The following is a 17,735-nucleotide window of genomic DNA, read 5'->3' as shown; positions in this document are numbered from 1 at the left end:
TACAAAGCGCCATATGAGAAAAAGGCCTATTTGATTTTTGTAGCGGATGAAGTGTGCTGTACACTGCCTGGGAAAGCCCCATGGCTATACAAAAGCCCAAAACCTGACAGTAGATCAAATGACATAAAAAAAAGTAATCAATTGTGGTTTCCTTTGCTTTTACAGGCACCTGAAGACTTGATTAAAAACTGATGCTGAAACTGAACTCTGAAAAATAGAGGGATACTATAAAATGATAATAGATATTACATATTTGCACAAAACCTTTTCCAGTTTGAGTTTCTAAACCACTTAACAGCTTTCTTCAGGTTAGTAAGTGAGACCTTTTCCCCCTTTGAATTAGCATCCCAACACCTGTATGAGTAATGTGTGGAGACATGGCAGAAACACAGGAAGTAGAAGTAAATACAAACAGTAAGAGGAAGAACATGTTGTTAATGAACAATGAATGAATGGAAAGACAAGTGTGAGTGTTTTGATTTTTTTTTTTTTTAATCAAACAGCTGTAAAATGCATTATTCTTTTTTACCATGGAAGTGGTCAGAGATCCCTTGCCTGAAACAGTTTGCATTAAACATGTCTTGTAGCCAACACTGAGGCTACTCTTGTGCAGTGTTAGGGCATAATTAATTACCTGCAACAGGGTTACAGTAATCCAACATTTAAAAAGTAGTGATAACTCTAAACTATTAAAACTGCTGCAAATTTAAATCAGATTGTACATTCTCTAGAAATATACTGATGACCCAATGATTTTCTATAGTGTAAAACAGAAAATAACTTCAAATTCTAGTCCAGAAATTGTGCGTTAAGTGTATATTTAATAATAAATAATCTTGTGCATGACGGTATTGACTGCATTTCAAAGCAGGTTACCAGCAATCTGTTATGCATTAGACTTTTTGAAGCAACCCAACCCTGCTGCTTTGTGTGTAGGTAAAATATTTTCCTTTACAAAATGTCATCTGTTCTTTGGCAATCTTAAATTAGTATACATTTTCAAAAGATGCATTTCACTGATGTTAATGAGGCAGCTAGTATTAACTAGCTGAAGAGAAAAAGTGCAGACGAAATCTTCATTTTCACATGGCTGCTATGGTGCAGCTTGAGGAAGGGGAAAGAAGGTGGTGGGGGGGGGGGGGGGGGGGGGGGGGGGGGGGGGTGACGGAGAAAGGCACAGACTGGGTTTCCTCCATCATTTCTTCACACCTGCAGTTTGAACTGGAAAGAACTGGTGCTCCATTTGCTCGGGTCACAGTCCAGCATGGTGCGCTCTGTGAAGGACACATTACCTTCTGCGTCTATCAGGATAATTGTATTGGTCCTAGATGGGCAGAGACACGGGATACAAGCAAACAAAGACCAAACAAATTAAAACACATGACTGAAAATGCGAGAAGAAAACCCCAAAGAACACAGGGAAGTGGCAGGAGTAACACTGTGATCATTTAAAAGTCACATTTGCGGTATTTAGCATGTATTAAAAGTGAGCAAGCGGTGGAAAACAGTGACCCTCAGACCCTTTGGGCCACAGGACAGTCTCTGGGTCTCCTAGTGCAGACAATGCACTGTCATTTCCTCACTGTGCCGTTTTGATTATTACACTAGGGATTTTTGTGGACCCACAGTTCTGTGTTCTCTATGATCCTGCAGGTCAGCACAGCCCTGTCAGTCCCCTCCGGTGAAGACAACCAGGAGAGAGAGACTTAGCGGAAGTGGAAGACACTGACCTTGTGCCATAATGACGGCTGCGAACAAACACTGCGGAGTGAGCCTCGATCTCGGGCTTGCTGTAACCTTCACCGTGGCTCTCGTGAAGTGGATCAGGTGTGTTCCTGTTAAACAAACCCACAATACATCTCTTTGAGAAGCTTTATAGACTTTATCCACTGTTGTGACTTACTTGCTTGGTCCTGTCCGTTAATTTCTGTCTCAAACCTAAATGAACATGCTGGTTTGTAAACTTTCTCTTATAGACAAATTTCTCCATAAAGGTTTGAGAGTTGACATACCAGATGCTCCTAATGAATGTAAAGGTCAAGTCTAATATATGCTTCTCTCTTTTGACAAAAGCACAATATGATATTTGAAACTCTGTTGCAGTTCTGTGCTTTCATTTCTGCAACCCGGGGCTACATTTTGCAGGATTAGCCATCGTTTCTATCAGGTATGAAAATAAATTATTCTAACATTCGCTTGTAGAGATGCATGGCTGTCAGGAGTATTGACTATTGACTACATGCCAGGACCCAACAATTTCTTGGGTTGGGGGCACTTATTTCCTGGAGTCTCGGTTTTTCACTTTTTGAGAGGGGTATCGATTTTCTCATCAAAGTTAATTAACGTAAAATTTCTAATTTTCCTCTGTTTGTGCACGCTGAATTAATCGTTTTACCCCACACCTAACCTGCTAACATTTTGCAATGTTCACCATAAACGTACTATGTATATATACTGTATATATACAGTCAGGTCCATAAGCATTTGGACTGTGACACAATCTTTCGAATTTTGCTTATTTACACAACCCTAATGGATTTGAAACTAATCAGTCAATATGTGGTTGAAGTGTAGACTTTCAGCTTTAATTCAATGTCTAAAACAAAAAAATCACAATGACCGTTTAGGAATTACAGCCATTTCCACACAGGCATCCCCATTTTCAGAGGCTCAAAAGTAATTGGACAAACTAACATAATTGTGACTATAATAATTATTTTTAATACTTGGAGGAAAATTCTTTGCAGTCAATGACTGCCTGAAGTCTGGCTCCATAAACATCACCAAAATGGTGAGTTTCCTCCCTTGAGATGCTTTGCCAGACCTTCTACTGCAGCCTCCTTCAGCTGCTGCTTGTTTGTGGGTCTTTCTGCCTTCAGTTTTATCTTAAGTAAGTGAAAAGCTGCTCACTTGGGTTGAGATCAGGTGACTGACTTGGCCATTGAAGAATATTCCATTCCTTTGCCATAAGAAGCTCTTGGGTTGTTTTTACAGCATGTTTTAGGTCATTATCCATCTGCACTGTGAAGCGCCATCCAATCAGTTTTGCAGCATTAGGCTGGATCTGAGCAGATAGTTCAGCCCTAAACACCTCAGAACTCATCCTGCTGCTTCTATCAGCTGTGACATCATCAATGAACACCAGTGACCCTGTTCCATTTGCAGCCATGCATGCCCATCCAAAGCATTGCCTCCATCATGTTAGACAGATGATGTGGTATGCTTTGGATCATGAGCCGTTCCTTTCCTTCTCCACACTTTTCTCTTCCCATCATTCTGGTACAAGTTCATCTTGGTTTCATCTTTCCAAAGAATCTTTTTCTGAAACTGGTCAGACTTTTTCAGATGTTTTCTGGCAAAGTCTAATGAGGCCTTCCTGTTCTTCAGTGTTTGCACCTTGTTGTAAACCTTCTGTAATTAGATTCATGAAGGCGTCTCTTGATTGTAGACTTCAACAATGGAACGCCTACCTCCTCCAGAGTGTTCTTGACTTCAGTAGATGTTATGAAGGGGTTTTTCTTCACCACGGTACACCAATTTTTTAAACCTAATAATGGCCTCCTTCACTTGCATTGACACCTTTTTGGTCCGCATGCTGAGAGTTCCGAGGACCAACTACCAACTGCAAATATAACATTTTGAATCCTATTGTTGGCATCATTTGTCATGAAATAGTGACAGAATAGGCCACATCTGGCCATGAAACCAATTACTTTTGAGCCTCTGAAAATGTGGGTGGCTGTGTAAAAGTGGCTGTAATTCCTAAACGGTCATTGTGATTTTTTTGTTTTAGACATTGAATTAAAGCTGAAAGTCTACACTTCAACCACATATTGACTGATTAGTTTCAAATTGGGATTGTGGGGTTGTGTAAATAAGCAAAATTTGAAAAATTGTGTCACAGTCCAAATACTTATGGACCTGACTATATATATATATTATATCATGAGTAAACGTAGATGTAAATAACCTCTACATGTCAACATTAATGTCAATTTATTAATATTAAACCCATAAAATAGTGTTACATCTAACCCAAAGCCTTTAAAATCAATAGAAAAGCAAGTATTTTTCAACGATTATTCACAAACTAAAATGAATAACATGTTTCTTTGCGAGGGAATGTCTAAGTGGGTGTTCACCACTCACAGTTCCTCATTATTGAGGACGTTGAGCAGCTCTTGCACCAGTCCATCACAGGACAGGGACTGGTCGCTGACGACGCTGGTGAAGTGGCTTTTGCCTCGCAGCAGTTTCCTCCACGGAGTGTCCAGCAACGAGTTACTCAACCCGTAGATTCCTGTTGAGGAGCATTTGAAGGACACAGACACAGACTCATGAGCTCTGCTGGAGACCTCGTGGCAGACAATTAATTAATTAATTAGACACTCTGAGAGCGAGATCAACATGGACACATGAATGGGCCATGGGCCGAGAGGACAGTTTCTACAGCAACCATAGTAAAAACACAGACCTGGTTTTAGATGGCTGGGTTCAGGGCTGCCTCTGTTTCCATAGTAACACATACTGTCTTGTTTGGCTCTACATGGGACACAGTAAGATGGAAAATTACAGATTGCATTTAGTGATGATTAAAGTTGTTCAATTATGAAGGCTGTGTCACAGTCGCAATGCTTCTCTGCTCTTAAAATAAACACAAACAGAAAATATATCTACTTTGTAGTATATATTTTGCATAGTACCCCCTTTCTTCTCATGTATTTATATCTTTTAAACTAGTTTTTGTATCTTATTATGGGGATATTAATGCACTTTATATTTATGGTGTCCTATAGAAATATATGCATGTTGGATCTACTACTCATCCTCTGTTGTACTGACATTAATTGTATCTCATTATCTTATGGAAATAGAATCTTTACATCTAATTTTGTACGGTAGAATTATATTTGCCTTATTATTTATTTTGCCTATAATTTTTGTGATTATTTTATTGGGGAACCTGTTGGATTCTCCACTAATCAGCACCTGATTATTTAAAGGCACACCTGATGGAAAGCACAAAGCGAATGTGATGAAGCAACATGTGAAACACATGGTTTGCTCCTTCTTGTTTTTAATGTAATCTGTTAATGAAATAGTGTCTATCCTGGTATACTTTGATTCTTTTTTGTTTACAGCAACGATGATGTTCAAAGAAGTACTCCTGAGGGGATCCTGTAAAATGAGAGCTCAGAAGATGAACAGTGCAACCTCCAACTTTCTTTGCAGTTCTGGAAAATAGGAATTAAGCCTGTTTCATTTGTAGAGGCAATTCAAATGGGAAAATAGCTAACAGCATAGTTAATTGCAGCATTAAAACCCTCCTAAAGACACAACTGGGTAAAAAGAATGCTTCAAAATACAAATTAGTGCTGCAAACAACTATGAGTAGCACAAAACCATTTAGTTATGGTGTTAGATTTCTTTGCAAAGTCCTCAGTTAGAGGGAATTTATTCAGTCTGAAAACTCTGTCTGACATCAAGGGCATCTGTGACGGCTTTGGTACAGGAGAGTGAATAATAAACTATGACCAAATCCTTTGAACCAGCAGCGGAATTCATTTTTGATGTCAATTTTATGACAGCCATACCAGTGGCATTAGTCATCTGAAATGTGGCGCAACACTGCTTCAACATCAAACTTGGAAAGTTTCCCAGTGAAGAGCTGGCAGGACAGGAACAGAATGTGCTGCTGGGATTGTCGCTCTGACACAAACTTCATTGGACACTTTTAAAAGTCAAAATACAGATCGGCCTTTGGTCTCTACTGTACATCAACATGAGCAGAACATGTTTACCGTAAAAAACCCATCGACAATGATTGTATATCTGATGTTTGGAGCTGACACTTATTCAATTAATTGAGATGTTTATTGACAGAAAATTCACCACCCACTACTTTGATAATCAATGCAGCAATATGATTGAGTTTTCAAGCAAAAAGGGCAAACGGTTGATTGTTCCAGCTTCTCAAATGTGACCATTTGCAACTTTCCTCTGCTTTATATCACTGTAGATTGAATATCTTTGGGTTTTGAACTGTTGGTCAGACAAAAGAAGCTATTTCAAGATGTCACCTTGTTGAATTATGATAGGTATTTCTTTGTGTTACTATTTTTCTGAGGATTTATAGACCACAAAATTGGTCAATTATCCTTGGAGCCAAAGATTTGAACAGATCTTTTAGAAAATTGCTTCAACCCAGATGACTACAGAATATGAAGAACTACATATGAAAAACACAAACTTCATCTACGAAGTGGCTTTAGTGTTTCAAGAAGCTATTTGAGATGTATTTATTTGGTTAGAATTATTACGCACACAAAACATGTAGCACTTTATGTAAAGGAAGATTTCCGTATATTTTGTTTATTTTCTTATCAAAGTGAGACTACTGAGAAATGCCTCTCGTTTTCCTCGGCTGAAGGTGATGGAAGAAGTGAGGATCATTATCTGAGACAATACAACAAATGATTAGTGCTAAACTCTGCTTGTCTACAAACAGTGTCCCCTGTGCAGAGGTTGTCCTTTAGTGTTTGCGCAAGCACTCCTCTGTCCAGTGTAAATTTCCTGGAGCAGAGCGTCTTATAAAAGGCTGGACAATGTGTGTGGACAAAGACCTTAATATTGATTCCAAGTTTAAGGCAAACCCAGTTGACCAGTCTGAATAAACAACTGCTGCTTTTCCTGTGTTCCTATGGTGACTATGAACACAGCAACACTGGCCAATGTTGACTCGGGTGACAGCAGTCACCCCTCATACATGCATGTACACAGTCGCTGCCCAGTGGGAACCAGATGGTGCTGTAACCTGAAGGAAAACTGTAGAATCTATAAAGCTTTTAACCCATTGTCATTTCTTCTGTGGGCAAATGCATATCTGGAATACTAGCTTGAGCTCGGCACTGAACTCAACGACACCTTAAGGGCACGGTGTTTATGTACACACTTTGCCCGTGATATGCATCAAATTGGCCGTGGTGGTAACAAGTGGAGGATTTGCAGGGAGATAGCTCTATTCTTGCTATTTGATACTGGCTCGGATATAGAAAGTCACATCAGGTGTACTGTGGGTTGATTTGGGCTGAGATGAGGGAACAGCAGGAGGTCAAGGCCACTGGGCAGAGAGAGGACGCGCGTGTGTGTGTGTGTGTGTGTGTGTGTGTGTGTGTGTGGGGGGGGGAGTCGAAAAGCAGGCTTTTTCAGATCTCAGTAAGAGAGGTAATCAGTATGCTGGCTGGGAGACGATCTAATGAAGAGTCCTCTATACTGAGGCTTCGAAGCAGTTTCCCCATCGCCAGCTGTGGTGGAGTTGCCTGGAGATGGTTGGATGAGCTTTCGACATTATCAGTTCTGAATGTAGATGGGCATGTTGGTGGGGGCTCCTGGGTAATGGCAGCATGTACCCCCATATCCAAACACACACACACACACACACACACACACACACACACACACACACACACACACACACACACGTGTGTGTGTATATCCACACGTGCAGAGACTAAAGACATTGTTTGGTGCATTTTGAGCCGTTCTAGCATTATGGCTCTCGACAGTTATTTAATGGATTACCATAAAATTGGGTTTAGACATCCATAGTGCCCAGAGGATGAATGACTGGAGATTCCCCGACTTCTCCTTTAGCACATTCACAAGACTGACATTTGTAGCTTTAAGTAAAATGGCTCCACAACTACGGGATGGGTTGCCATGAAACTTGGTATTGATATTGACATCCTCCTCAGGATTAATTTCAATAAATTTGGTGATCTAATGACTTTTCATCCAGCTCCTTCATCAGACCAAAACTTTTACTTTGTCCAATACTTTGGTTTATGGCTAAATGCTTTCAAACTAGGATCTTTACCGTTATAGCTGCTATGTTACACACATGCCATCGTGAGGGAGTTAGCATGCTGGTGTTAGCATTTAGCTCAAAACACCACAGAGACACTAACAAGGCTGTTGACTCTTAGCCATGTCACGTTAAGACACAAATTAAAAACTCAATTAAAACTTGAATTCATTTAAAATTAAATAATATATAATATATCATTTAAATTATACTGACTTTTTCAAGTGATACAACATTTCAGCTACTGTTTGTGACCTTAAGGTGACAGCAGACTTGAATAGAATACCATAATATTCTTACATAACTTTGGTAATGAAATCTTATAACTCATGACCTAGAAAAGTTAGCCTTCATGGGATCAGACAGACTTTCATGTAAAGATAACTGCATGTAAATGTAGTAGCATTCAAATTTGGTCCTGATGTTAAATATCACCCCATACTAACAATTATACAGCCAAAATTAACAGTATTTCGATTTTTGTGGCACTTTTTGGACATCTGGATTCACTCTATGAACAAGGCAGGCTATTTGAGCATCTACTGCTAATTCTATTCAGTACAAAATCATGTTCTACTTTACTCAAAGACAATAGTATTTCCCAATAAGTAATATTAATAGTGGAAAAACAAATCTTCATAGCGGCTCCTCTCTAAAATGCTGAGAGTTCATCCACCCCTGATACTCTGGAATGTGCGTATCTGATCCTCCACTGTTTGTCTTGTTCAGTTCAAACAAGTTTCTGGCAAGAATTACAACACAGAGATATTCAATAAAATTAATAATATCTGGGCTTTAAAGTGAGAGTGACAAATGTATAGAAAAGTCAGATGGAATGTTGGATATGCAGCCTTGAGAGTATAAAGCAGAGAAGATCCTAAAACTAAAATTGGAATATATACAGTACGGTTATAGCTCCACAGAGGGAAGGTTAGGACCAAATCAATCACATGGTTATAGATTATTAATCAAGGCTATATTGGATTAACAAGCATCACAATTAAAAAAGGAGAAATACTTAAATCATGGCCAGACTGAAATATTTAAATGCCTCTCTGGGTTGTGTATTAAGTGAACACCCTTTCTCCTCATTGCATCTCAATGAGTGTGATCACACACTCTCAAAAATACAGAGTGAATACAGACAATGCTTTAAAAAGGTGGGCACATCGTACGCCCCCCCCATCATAAATCATGAGCTGGTTCAAGATGAATGAGAAATCCTCTAATCGTAATATAGTGCTACTCTCTATCCACCAGATGTTGTTATTGATTCAGAAAGAAACCAGACGCCTTGTTTTCATCCGAGTTGCCGGGCACACTACGGTGGAAAACAAATAGGCTGGTAACAACGGTGTGTATTAGGAAGACGCGGGCTTTCTCTCTGTCTGTGAGTGTCATCTCTGTCTGCAGTGAAAGCAGCGCCCATCAAATGGGTATTTAAGAAGAGAAACAAACACAGTACATATACAGCATGAGGCTCTGGTGAGTGAGGAGACAGCCCAGTCAAAGAGGAAGAAATAAGGTATTTCCTGGTGTCACATGAGCGTGGGGTGACACCTTATTCTTTAATTTAAGAGGACTGTTACTGGGGCAGTGCAGGCGTAACTACAGCACCCGGTTTTAACAAGGACATTTCAATGTCTTGTCAAAGACACACCAGCAGAGCAATCTAACTGCCGTTTAGTCCCATGTAAAGAACAATCTAATCTCATATTCTCCTCATCATAGAAGGACAAACTAAGTCTACACTGCAAAGCAGTAACAATGTTGATTCTTAATTTAATTTCTTCCACTTTTCTCTGACTTTTTGTCTGGGACATGTAGCATTAGCTTCAGTCTTTTAAAATTCATGTGTGTAGCCAATCAAGTCCATAACTAAGACCTCATGGTTCTCATCTCACAACAAGTCAAGTTAGAAACATTAAAAGTCAGCCAGAGAGAGATTTCAACCAACCACTAGAGTGAACATTAGCTCAACTATTTACTCAGCTACAGCTGATTAAATCTGCCAGAGACAATTGTCATTTCTGTCACCTCCGTCTGAAATCAAGGACCAATTGTTTCAATAAAGTGCATCATATTGGAGGTAGGTAGCAATGACTAGCGACATCATTTATTTGATTATGTGTCTCATACAACAGAAAACCAATGTGTTTCTGTCTAACCTAAAACCAAGACTAACAAATGTGGAGAAAGGCTGAACGAGCGTAAGTAAATCTGCCTTGGGAGGAGATCTTGGGAAACCCAAGGTTGACATGGGGCGAAAAAAGAAAAGAAAAACCCCATTATTTTTAATCCCGTCTAGATTTTCTTCATCTGAAACCGAACTCTGAACCGGTTTTCCTTTAGAAATGTAATGCTGGCTGGGGATTTTTTTTCCAGTTCTGCCTGTTTGGCACACAGGAGATGAAAAAGCAGCCTTTCTGGTTTATTCCAAGGTAAGGCCAGAAGTCGGAGGAACTGAGTTACAACCCATTCTCAACAAGTTTTAAAAGAATGTCGATACTTGTCTTAACACCTGACGGTCTTAGGTGGCCATAATTTGTTTTCAATTTCTTCAATACCTCTGGAATAAATTTCAACTTGAAAATGAATAATGTTGCGAGTGTGGCTGCTTTCTTGAAGACAAATGTGTCGTTTTGCAGCCAAATCTCAGTACTAAAGATTCTCATGACGTTAACACATCTCTGACTCAGCCCCATCAGTTGATGGACCACACCTTTCACTCACTTGAACTCCGCCGTGAGGAGGTTGAAGCCATTGTACAAGTGGCTTTCTGCTGACACCTTCTTTAGGTAAGAGTAGCTGTCAAGATCTTTTTCCGTAAGGTAGTTACACACAAGAAATCCTGCAGAGCAACAAAGGTAAAAACATTAATTCTTAAATGATGCACTCAATGAAACCAGCCTAATCTGAAGTGTAAACAACACGCAAGATACTTGTGTGATACAACACTAGGCATTTGATCAGCAGACACATATTTGGGACTTTTTCATGGCTGGCTCACCTCTTCCTTGTGCATCGGGATTGGGACGCCCTTCCATGTAGTTGGTGATTACAGCCAGCTTGCCCCTCTTGCTGATCCCCAGCCATGACCCTCCTTCCTTTCCACATTCAAGGTCCAAGCCTGGTCAACACAAACGCAGTGAATGTTTATTAAACGCAGCTCCAATGTTCATCAGACTTCATCCGGATGGAAAATATATTGCACACTTTTAATAGCCATTCAAGGTACATGTAACTCTTGGAATGACGACTATCACAATATGTCGAATGACCAAAAATATTTGTTATTCTCACATTGAATACCCTTAGTATCCTTTCCGTTGTTTCTGCAGATGTTACACATAATTAATTGCTTGTGTTTTTAGTTACAACACAGCAGATCATATTAACGTGTAAAAATGTGAAATTTGTCAACAGGTGAGCACACAAGTCAACATTTAAAAAGTAAGGTTAATAAATAGTAAAAAAAAATGAATAACCTGCATTTAGATACATCTTATGAAACACTCCATTGACTGTATTGATATTCAAAAAAAGACACAAATTAGAGACAGTTTAGAAGGAGTATATCCTTTGATATGTCTTCTGATTTGGACTACCCTCATGTAGCTTGAGCAGTAATTAAATAAACTCAGTCCATCAATAAATCTGTTGTTTTCTTTCCACATTCCTCCTCTGCAAATGACATGGAAAAAAAGGTGGACGGCATGTGCGCCGCACTTCCCGGTGATCAATAAAGACAGGTCCACTTCCACTGACAGAGACCGAGAGAGCCGGATGGCCTCGCTCCTCTGGAGACTGAATGGAAAGCTAGCCCGATCCCACCGGGAGCTATAGCTTACTTCCCTTCTCGTCATGTTATGTCTCCTTTAGGGCCCTGCCTCCCCACCCCTCTAGACCCGCCGATAAGGCAGAGCCATTTATTCCTGTCACGCCGCATAAAAGCAGCCATCAATAAAGAGCCCACCACTGGAGTCCTGACCCCTCTATTACAGAGGGGAGACGGAGACGGATGAACAACAGGGGCTATCTCTGCGTTTCCTCCTCCAGGCAGAAAAAAAAAGGATGATTGATTTTCTCTGCTTGGCTATAATGTGTATTGGACATCAGTCAATTAAATATAGTTTACTGGGTGGGGAGACAGATTTGCCCTTGATTATTGAAAGCCATTTAGCTTTGAATAAAACTGTAGTCAAACACGGCTAAACAGCCAACATCTGCTGCTTTGTCACAGAGTGGCAGAGCCAAGAGAGATTCCCTTACACATATTCCACTGTTCTAGAGTTAAGGCAAGGAGGTTTTCATTCAGTATGCGAGGCAGTGAAGCGGTGAGCTGGACTCAGATGTACAGCCTTACCGCTGAGGATCTCAGTGTTGCTCCCCCAGAAGTCTGCAGCTTTGGACGGCCGGCTGTAGAACTCATCTCGGTTTGCAGCCAAAATTAGCCTGGAGAGAGAGGGAGCGAGAAGGGGTTCAGAAGTTGTCCTCTTATTTTTGTTCATTCAGTGAGTCTTGGTTATTTGCTCTTGTCGTGATCCAATGAGGTATTAAAGAAGGCAACTGCTGGTCTCAAGAGCAGATCCATCATCAAAGACTCATTCATAATGTCTAAGAATAACTCACGAGCTGGTTTCCAGGATTTCGTGTTACAGATTTGCTTTAACAACCAGAGTCTCTCTCTCTGCCTTCATAAAGGCCTCAGATGTGTCCAGGAGTCTTGCAGTATACGGTTATATCGTAAGTGGATTGAGCATGATGCAGAGGATACAAGAGGGCAAGGTTGCAGGGAGGAGGAGGTTTTGATGAGGACGAAGAAGAGCGGATCAAAAGGAAGGACATGCCAATATAAAAGTTACAGACAACTTGTCTTTATACACAGAAAGTAAAGAGGAACAGAACTTGGAATCAAAGTTCAGCAGTTTCTGTGTACTAGCCGTGTCAGCATAGTACAGTCAGCTTGGTGCATTTGCTTTTTATTTCCTTTTCAGTGCATTATAAAAATCAACTAAGAGAGGGGTGGCTGATGTGGACAGAATTCATGATAATGTAGCTATCACAGTTATATTAACACTGATGTTATATTAATTTAAGCCTTCGCAATGTACACAGTTAAAACTCATTGTCATAGAACATTTTATGAAATATGAAGAAATGTATTTGTTCAGTGTCATGATTTGATAATGTTTAGAGGCAGCTTCTGCGACATATTTATTGTAATAAACGTGTATTTAAGTAAGGACAACTGAGGCTCTGAGTTAATCTTTTATTCATCAAATTGAAGATTGAAGTAAAAGTGTTCATGATGAGTCAAGTGTTCTAATGTTCTTTTCTGTTTGCTGCTGCCTTTAATTGAACCAGATTCAAGGATATTAATCAATTTCCTGCATTTAACTACTGTATTTTCTTTTCTTACACTGCTTTTTAGTGTTTTAATGACTTTTTTTAATGTTTCAATCAATGTTCTTAATTGTTTTTAAATCTCCTTTTCTTTTGCCTGTTGTTCTGATGCTTTAAAATGGTTTTATGTGAAGCACTTTGAATTACCTTGTTGTTGAAATGTGCTAAACAAATAAACTTGCCTTGCCTTGATCAGAATCTCATACGTTCTCACGTTTACGCTGTTTGTCTTAAACCTAAATCATATGTTTTAACCTGGAGTTATTTAACATTAAACCCACAGAACTGTATTTGAAGTTATAGTGAGGAGAACTTAATAGATAATAAAAGTCTGTCTTGGGGAAATTTTGGGGAAATGCATATGAAATGATGACATCTAGAATATATTTGCTAAGAACAAGCCAATACTTTAGATGACAGAGTGGAATAAGACTTTTTTTCTAAACTGCATGATAAGGAGTTAAAACTACTTAAGATATGAAAAATGTATTCATCTGACATGACGGATCTAGATAAACCTTCTCATCTTGCGAAGCTGCTTGTACCTGCCTTGCGTCAGTAACCTTTCCAGGTATTTTATCAGTTTTTATTGGCTCAGCAAGGCCACTACCACGAATGAACAGCCTGAGAAGTGTCAGACACAGGCTGCCTGTCAGTTAAGCGCTGCACTACACTTTGACCTGCATTATTAATCAGGAAGTCAGTGGGTAACGATTAACGGAAAAAAAGAAAAGCACCAACATATTACAAGCTGTGTCGATTATACTAACTGTTGTACATTCATAGAATTTGAGTTGAGATGTGGATTTAAACACTGCAGAGCAGCACTCATACACTCATTGGGCAAACTACACAGGCCAGAGAAAGCAAGAAAAAGCAAATGAAATGTATTGACCTGTATAACAGCTGTAGGTTCTTTCTGAGCGTACAACGCTCCCCTCCTATTAATCTTGTGTGGGAGCTTGGATCTTGTTAAGAGCAAACGGATAAACCAAACCGGCCTAATAGGGGTCGACCTCTGTGCATTAAGTGATAATGATAGCCTGTTCCCGTGGCACTGTGTGAGCCACCACTGCTCCAGAAAACAAAGCGAACACTAATGATGCCACACCAGAGAGAGAGCATCTGCTATCGGATCCGGAGGGGGAACAAAATAAATAAATAAATCGCACGCGAGCCGCTCTGATCACAGACAGCCAGCTGCATCATGTTAGAGGGATGGTGGGAGGCAGAGAGGTATCAAAGCTCTTCATGAATACCCAACTCAGATTCTTTGTCTATTCAGTGAACACGGTGGTTTGTGGGCTGGGCAGCAGCCACTTCAGGTTTGCTGTGGAACGATGTATTTAAGGATATTCATGATTCTTATGGGATCACTCCATATTATTTTTGTGAGACCTTGAACCTTCATTTTGCATTAAAGTCATGTTAATTTTCCACTTGAACAATTTGCACTGGTACCTGGTATTTTGGAAGATTCTATGACACTGGCTAAAGAGGTTTATTGTTAGATTTTGGTGACTGATCCAGTGGTCGTCCGGATTTTAACCTCATGGATGCGCTAGAGGAAAAGTCACGGGATCACCAAAAGTCGGTAGGATTTCTCCTCTTGGGACCATGAATGTCTCTACAAAAAATTATGTCAATCCATCCAACAATTGTTGAGATACTTCAGTCTGGACCATTGTGGTGGAATGACCAACAGACACCGATATCCTCAGAGCCACACGTGGCTAAAAATAATAAAATCTTACCGACAGGCTGCCGTGATATATATAATGATCATATTCATGTTCCCGCAGGGCTCAACCTTTCCTCTTAAGCCAGCGTTTGGGTCAAAATGTCAACTTGCTTACAGCATACACATCATCATTTTAATTGGCAGATTGCCATAAGTATCATCATGCTCCTCAGGGGATAAACACTTTTTGCTGTTTGTTTATTTAATCACTTCTAAAGGAAGTGCTGAAAGTATAAGCTTAAATCATATTACAGTGTTTGTTGTTTGATTGCAGCATTGCTTTGAAATAATAATTCAAAAAAACAAAACAGCGCAGGCTGGAAAAATGACTTTTGAAATACAGAAATCTCAGCATGTGGGTTATCATTGAGTCATTCATGCTGAACATGAACACATTTAACCCCCGGAGGTGTATTCCTGTCATTTTGTTCTGTGTCTTAATGTAACTGAAATGTTGCCTCAAACCCAATTTAGCCAAAGTATTCTGAACATTCCTTTTGATTTGCACATCACTGCAGAAAAAGAAAATTCCTTCTGCAACTAGTAGTCTATATATAGCACTGATGTAACCACATTAGGCCACAGTACGTTTCACCTTTCCCCAGGTTGAGCTCTGAGTCAGTCCTCATAGCACACACCTCTGCTGTGATCTCCTTTGACAGAGTCAGACTCCCAGAGGGAAGGACAGAGATGGACTAAGGCCAGGCAGAGGGGTCACTCTTAAGCTTAGCTGGATTATAACATGCTGGACTTGACATCACTTTATAACTCACAATGACTGCACACGGTGCACTGGTCTGTGCCGCCCACTGAAAGAAGTTAGCAGGGTTAGGGCACAAGGAGGTTGTACAAAAGTCACTCAGTGCTTTAAAATGGTTACATTAGAGCAAAATATGAGCTGTATTTTCTATAGTAAGCAAGTGCATTATTTGCCTAATATTGAGGGTTATTCGTGTAAAAAAACAACAAAAACAAAACAAAAAAACAACATGAGCAAGACTGACGCATGATGCAAACTAACCTAAATATTCAAACTTTGTACGTGTTTTTTTTTAATAGTTTTTATAGCATTAAAAATAAAAATATCATGCATAATATTTATACACACAGCCTATTGGATATCTTTAGAAAAACAGCCTCACAACATTGTTTATGAAGATTAGTGGGTAATTCAGGATTTTAAAAGGTTTACATAAACACACTGAAGTGCCAAAAGCAAAAGAGCACAGGTTATAACAGGTTATAATGGTTGATCCTAATCATCGTGTTTCCCCACTTGCTGCTCGACACTTTCCATTTATGAAATTGTACATAAAGACACATTTGTCCACTGCTCTAGCAGAGAGAACTCTACAGTTAGCCATCGTCTCCGTCAAGAGGTTTGGAGGCAGCTCCCTTGTTTGCTCATGAACTTTCTCATTAGGATAATGTGAATGTTGGCAACAATGTTTGTTAAAAGGCTTAAACTGCTCACCTGTAGGCACTTTTGGATGCAGGCCGGGGGTCAAACTTGAAGAAAATTATACACATGGGTGGATGGATTTTGGGATTGATGAGAAAATTTCACTCAATCCTCGCCTGCCTTCAAATCTGAGTCATGTCTGACAAAGAGAAAAACAACATAAACCAAAGAGTGTTTAGTGTTGGTGTATTAGAACATGGGTGTGTGTGTGTGTGTGTGTGTGTGTGTGTATGTGCTAACAGCAGAAATGAGACAGTGGTTGTGAAACAAAGTGTTGGAAAACAGGGTTGGGTGTGTTGAAGTTTTAGCAATAAAATACAGACTGAGATAACAGCCACTAAGGTTGTCTTAGTGGCTGTTATCCATGGAGAATATATGTGGATGAAGAAGGCTTGGGAATGTTTATGTCCATATCTTAAGAATGCACTCATCACGTTACTTCACTATTGATCACTGCAATACTTACACAGTGTAGTTAGCTGTAGGACAACAAACGGACCCTCCAGAGTGCATGCTTTGTGCTCTCCTGTGCACATGGACAATGTGGAGGATAGCAAGTGTTAGGCATCACAAAAGGTTTATTATCATGACCTTCTTTTTAATTGTAATGACAGCAAAGGTTGCAATTACACGACTCAGCCCCGTCCACGATTCACAATGTTATTAAATGATGATACTACCTCACTAAAACGTTTCAGCACAACTTGTCAACCTAAGCAATAACTAGCGAACGTTAGCATTTCTGCAGTCAATTACGTAAAGCTGAACAACGAAGGAAACTTTAGCTAACGTCACCTAGCTAACCTTAATTAAGCACATAGGACTGCGAATAATAACTTGTTTACCTGCTGTATTCAACACAATTCACTGCTGTGTAGCGTCGGCTAGTTGTGTTCGTTACACTTGCTGTTGAAAACTAAAAGGAAGCGTACACACATAGTGTCCTCGATTTGTGTCTCCAGTCGTCTCGTTAGCCACTCCAGCGGGCGTGGATAACTATTTTGAGTGCTTTGGCTTGATTACCGCCCACCTTGGCACTGCCAATGCATAAAACGTGTGCTCTTCCAACAAGGCTCTGAATCACGCTGTGATTGGTCAGTTTATAAGAAATAAAGCTGACATGCTAACAGTAAACAGTAATAATTACATTTCCGGTTTATTTAACAATAAAAGCATTTGTATTAATTTGTATTATAGTAGTATAGTGTTGCTTTGGTAGAATTATTCAAAATATTAGACTTGGCTTGTTGAGACCAGAGCTA

General features: G+C 39.7%; 1 protein-coding gene across 1 annotated transcript; it reads right to left on the bottom strand.

Moving 5' to 3' along the window:
- Positions 1–469: 469 nt before the first annotated feature.
- tango2 (transport and golgi organization 2 homolog (Drosophila)) lies at positions 470–17,446 on the bottom strand. Its single transcript, XM_068704037.1, has 10 exons — positions 17,319–17,446; positions 16,940–16,999; positions 16,486–16,612; positions 12,231–12,319; positions 10,875–10,994; positions 10,598–10,715; positions 4,475–4,542; positions 4,150–4,300; positions 1,731–1,835; positions 470–1,324 (listed from the first exon to the last, which is right to left on the bottom strand). Exons 3-10 carry the CDS (start codon positions 16,539–16,541, stop codon positions 1,204–1,206), a joined length of 828 nt encoding a protein of 275 aa, XP_068560138.1. The 5' UTR covers positions 16,542–16,612; positions 16,940–16,999; positions 17,319–17,446; the 3' UTR covers positions 470–1,203.
- Positions 17,447–17,735: the final 289 nt, after the last annotated feature.

Source organism: Cebidichthys violaceus, unplaced genomic scaffold, assembly GCF_023349555.1.
Source record: "Cebidichthys violaceus isolate CVI_PGR_0920_01 unplaced genomic scaffold, fCebVio1.0.p SCAF_9, whole genome shotgun sequence".
Lineage (NCBI taxonomy): Eukaryota > Metazoa > Chordata > Actinopteri > Perciformes > Stichaeidae > Cebidichthys > Cebidichthys violaceus.
This window is presented reverse-complemented; position numbering and strand designations above follow the sequence as displayed.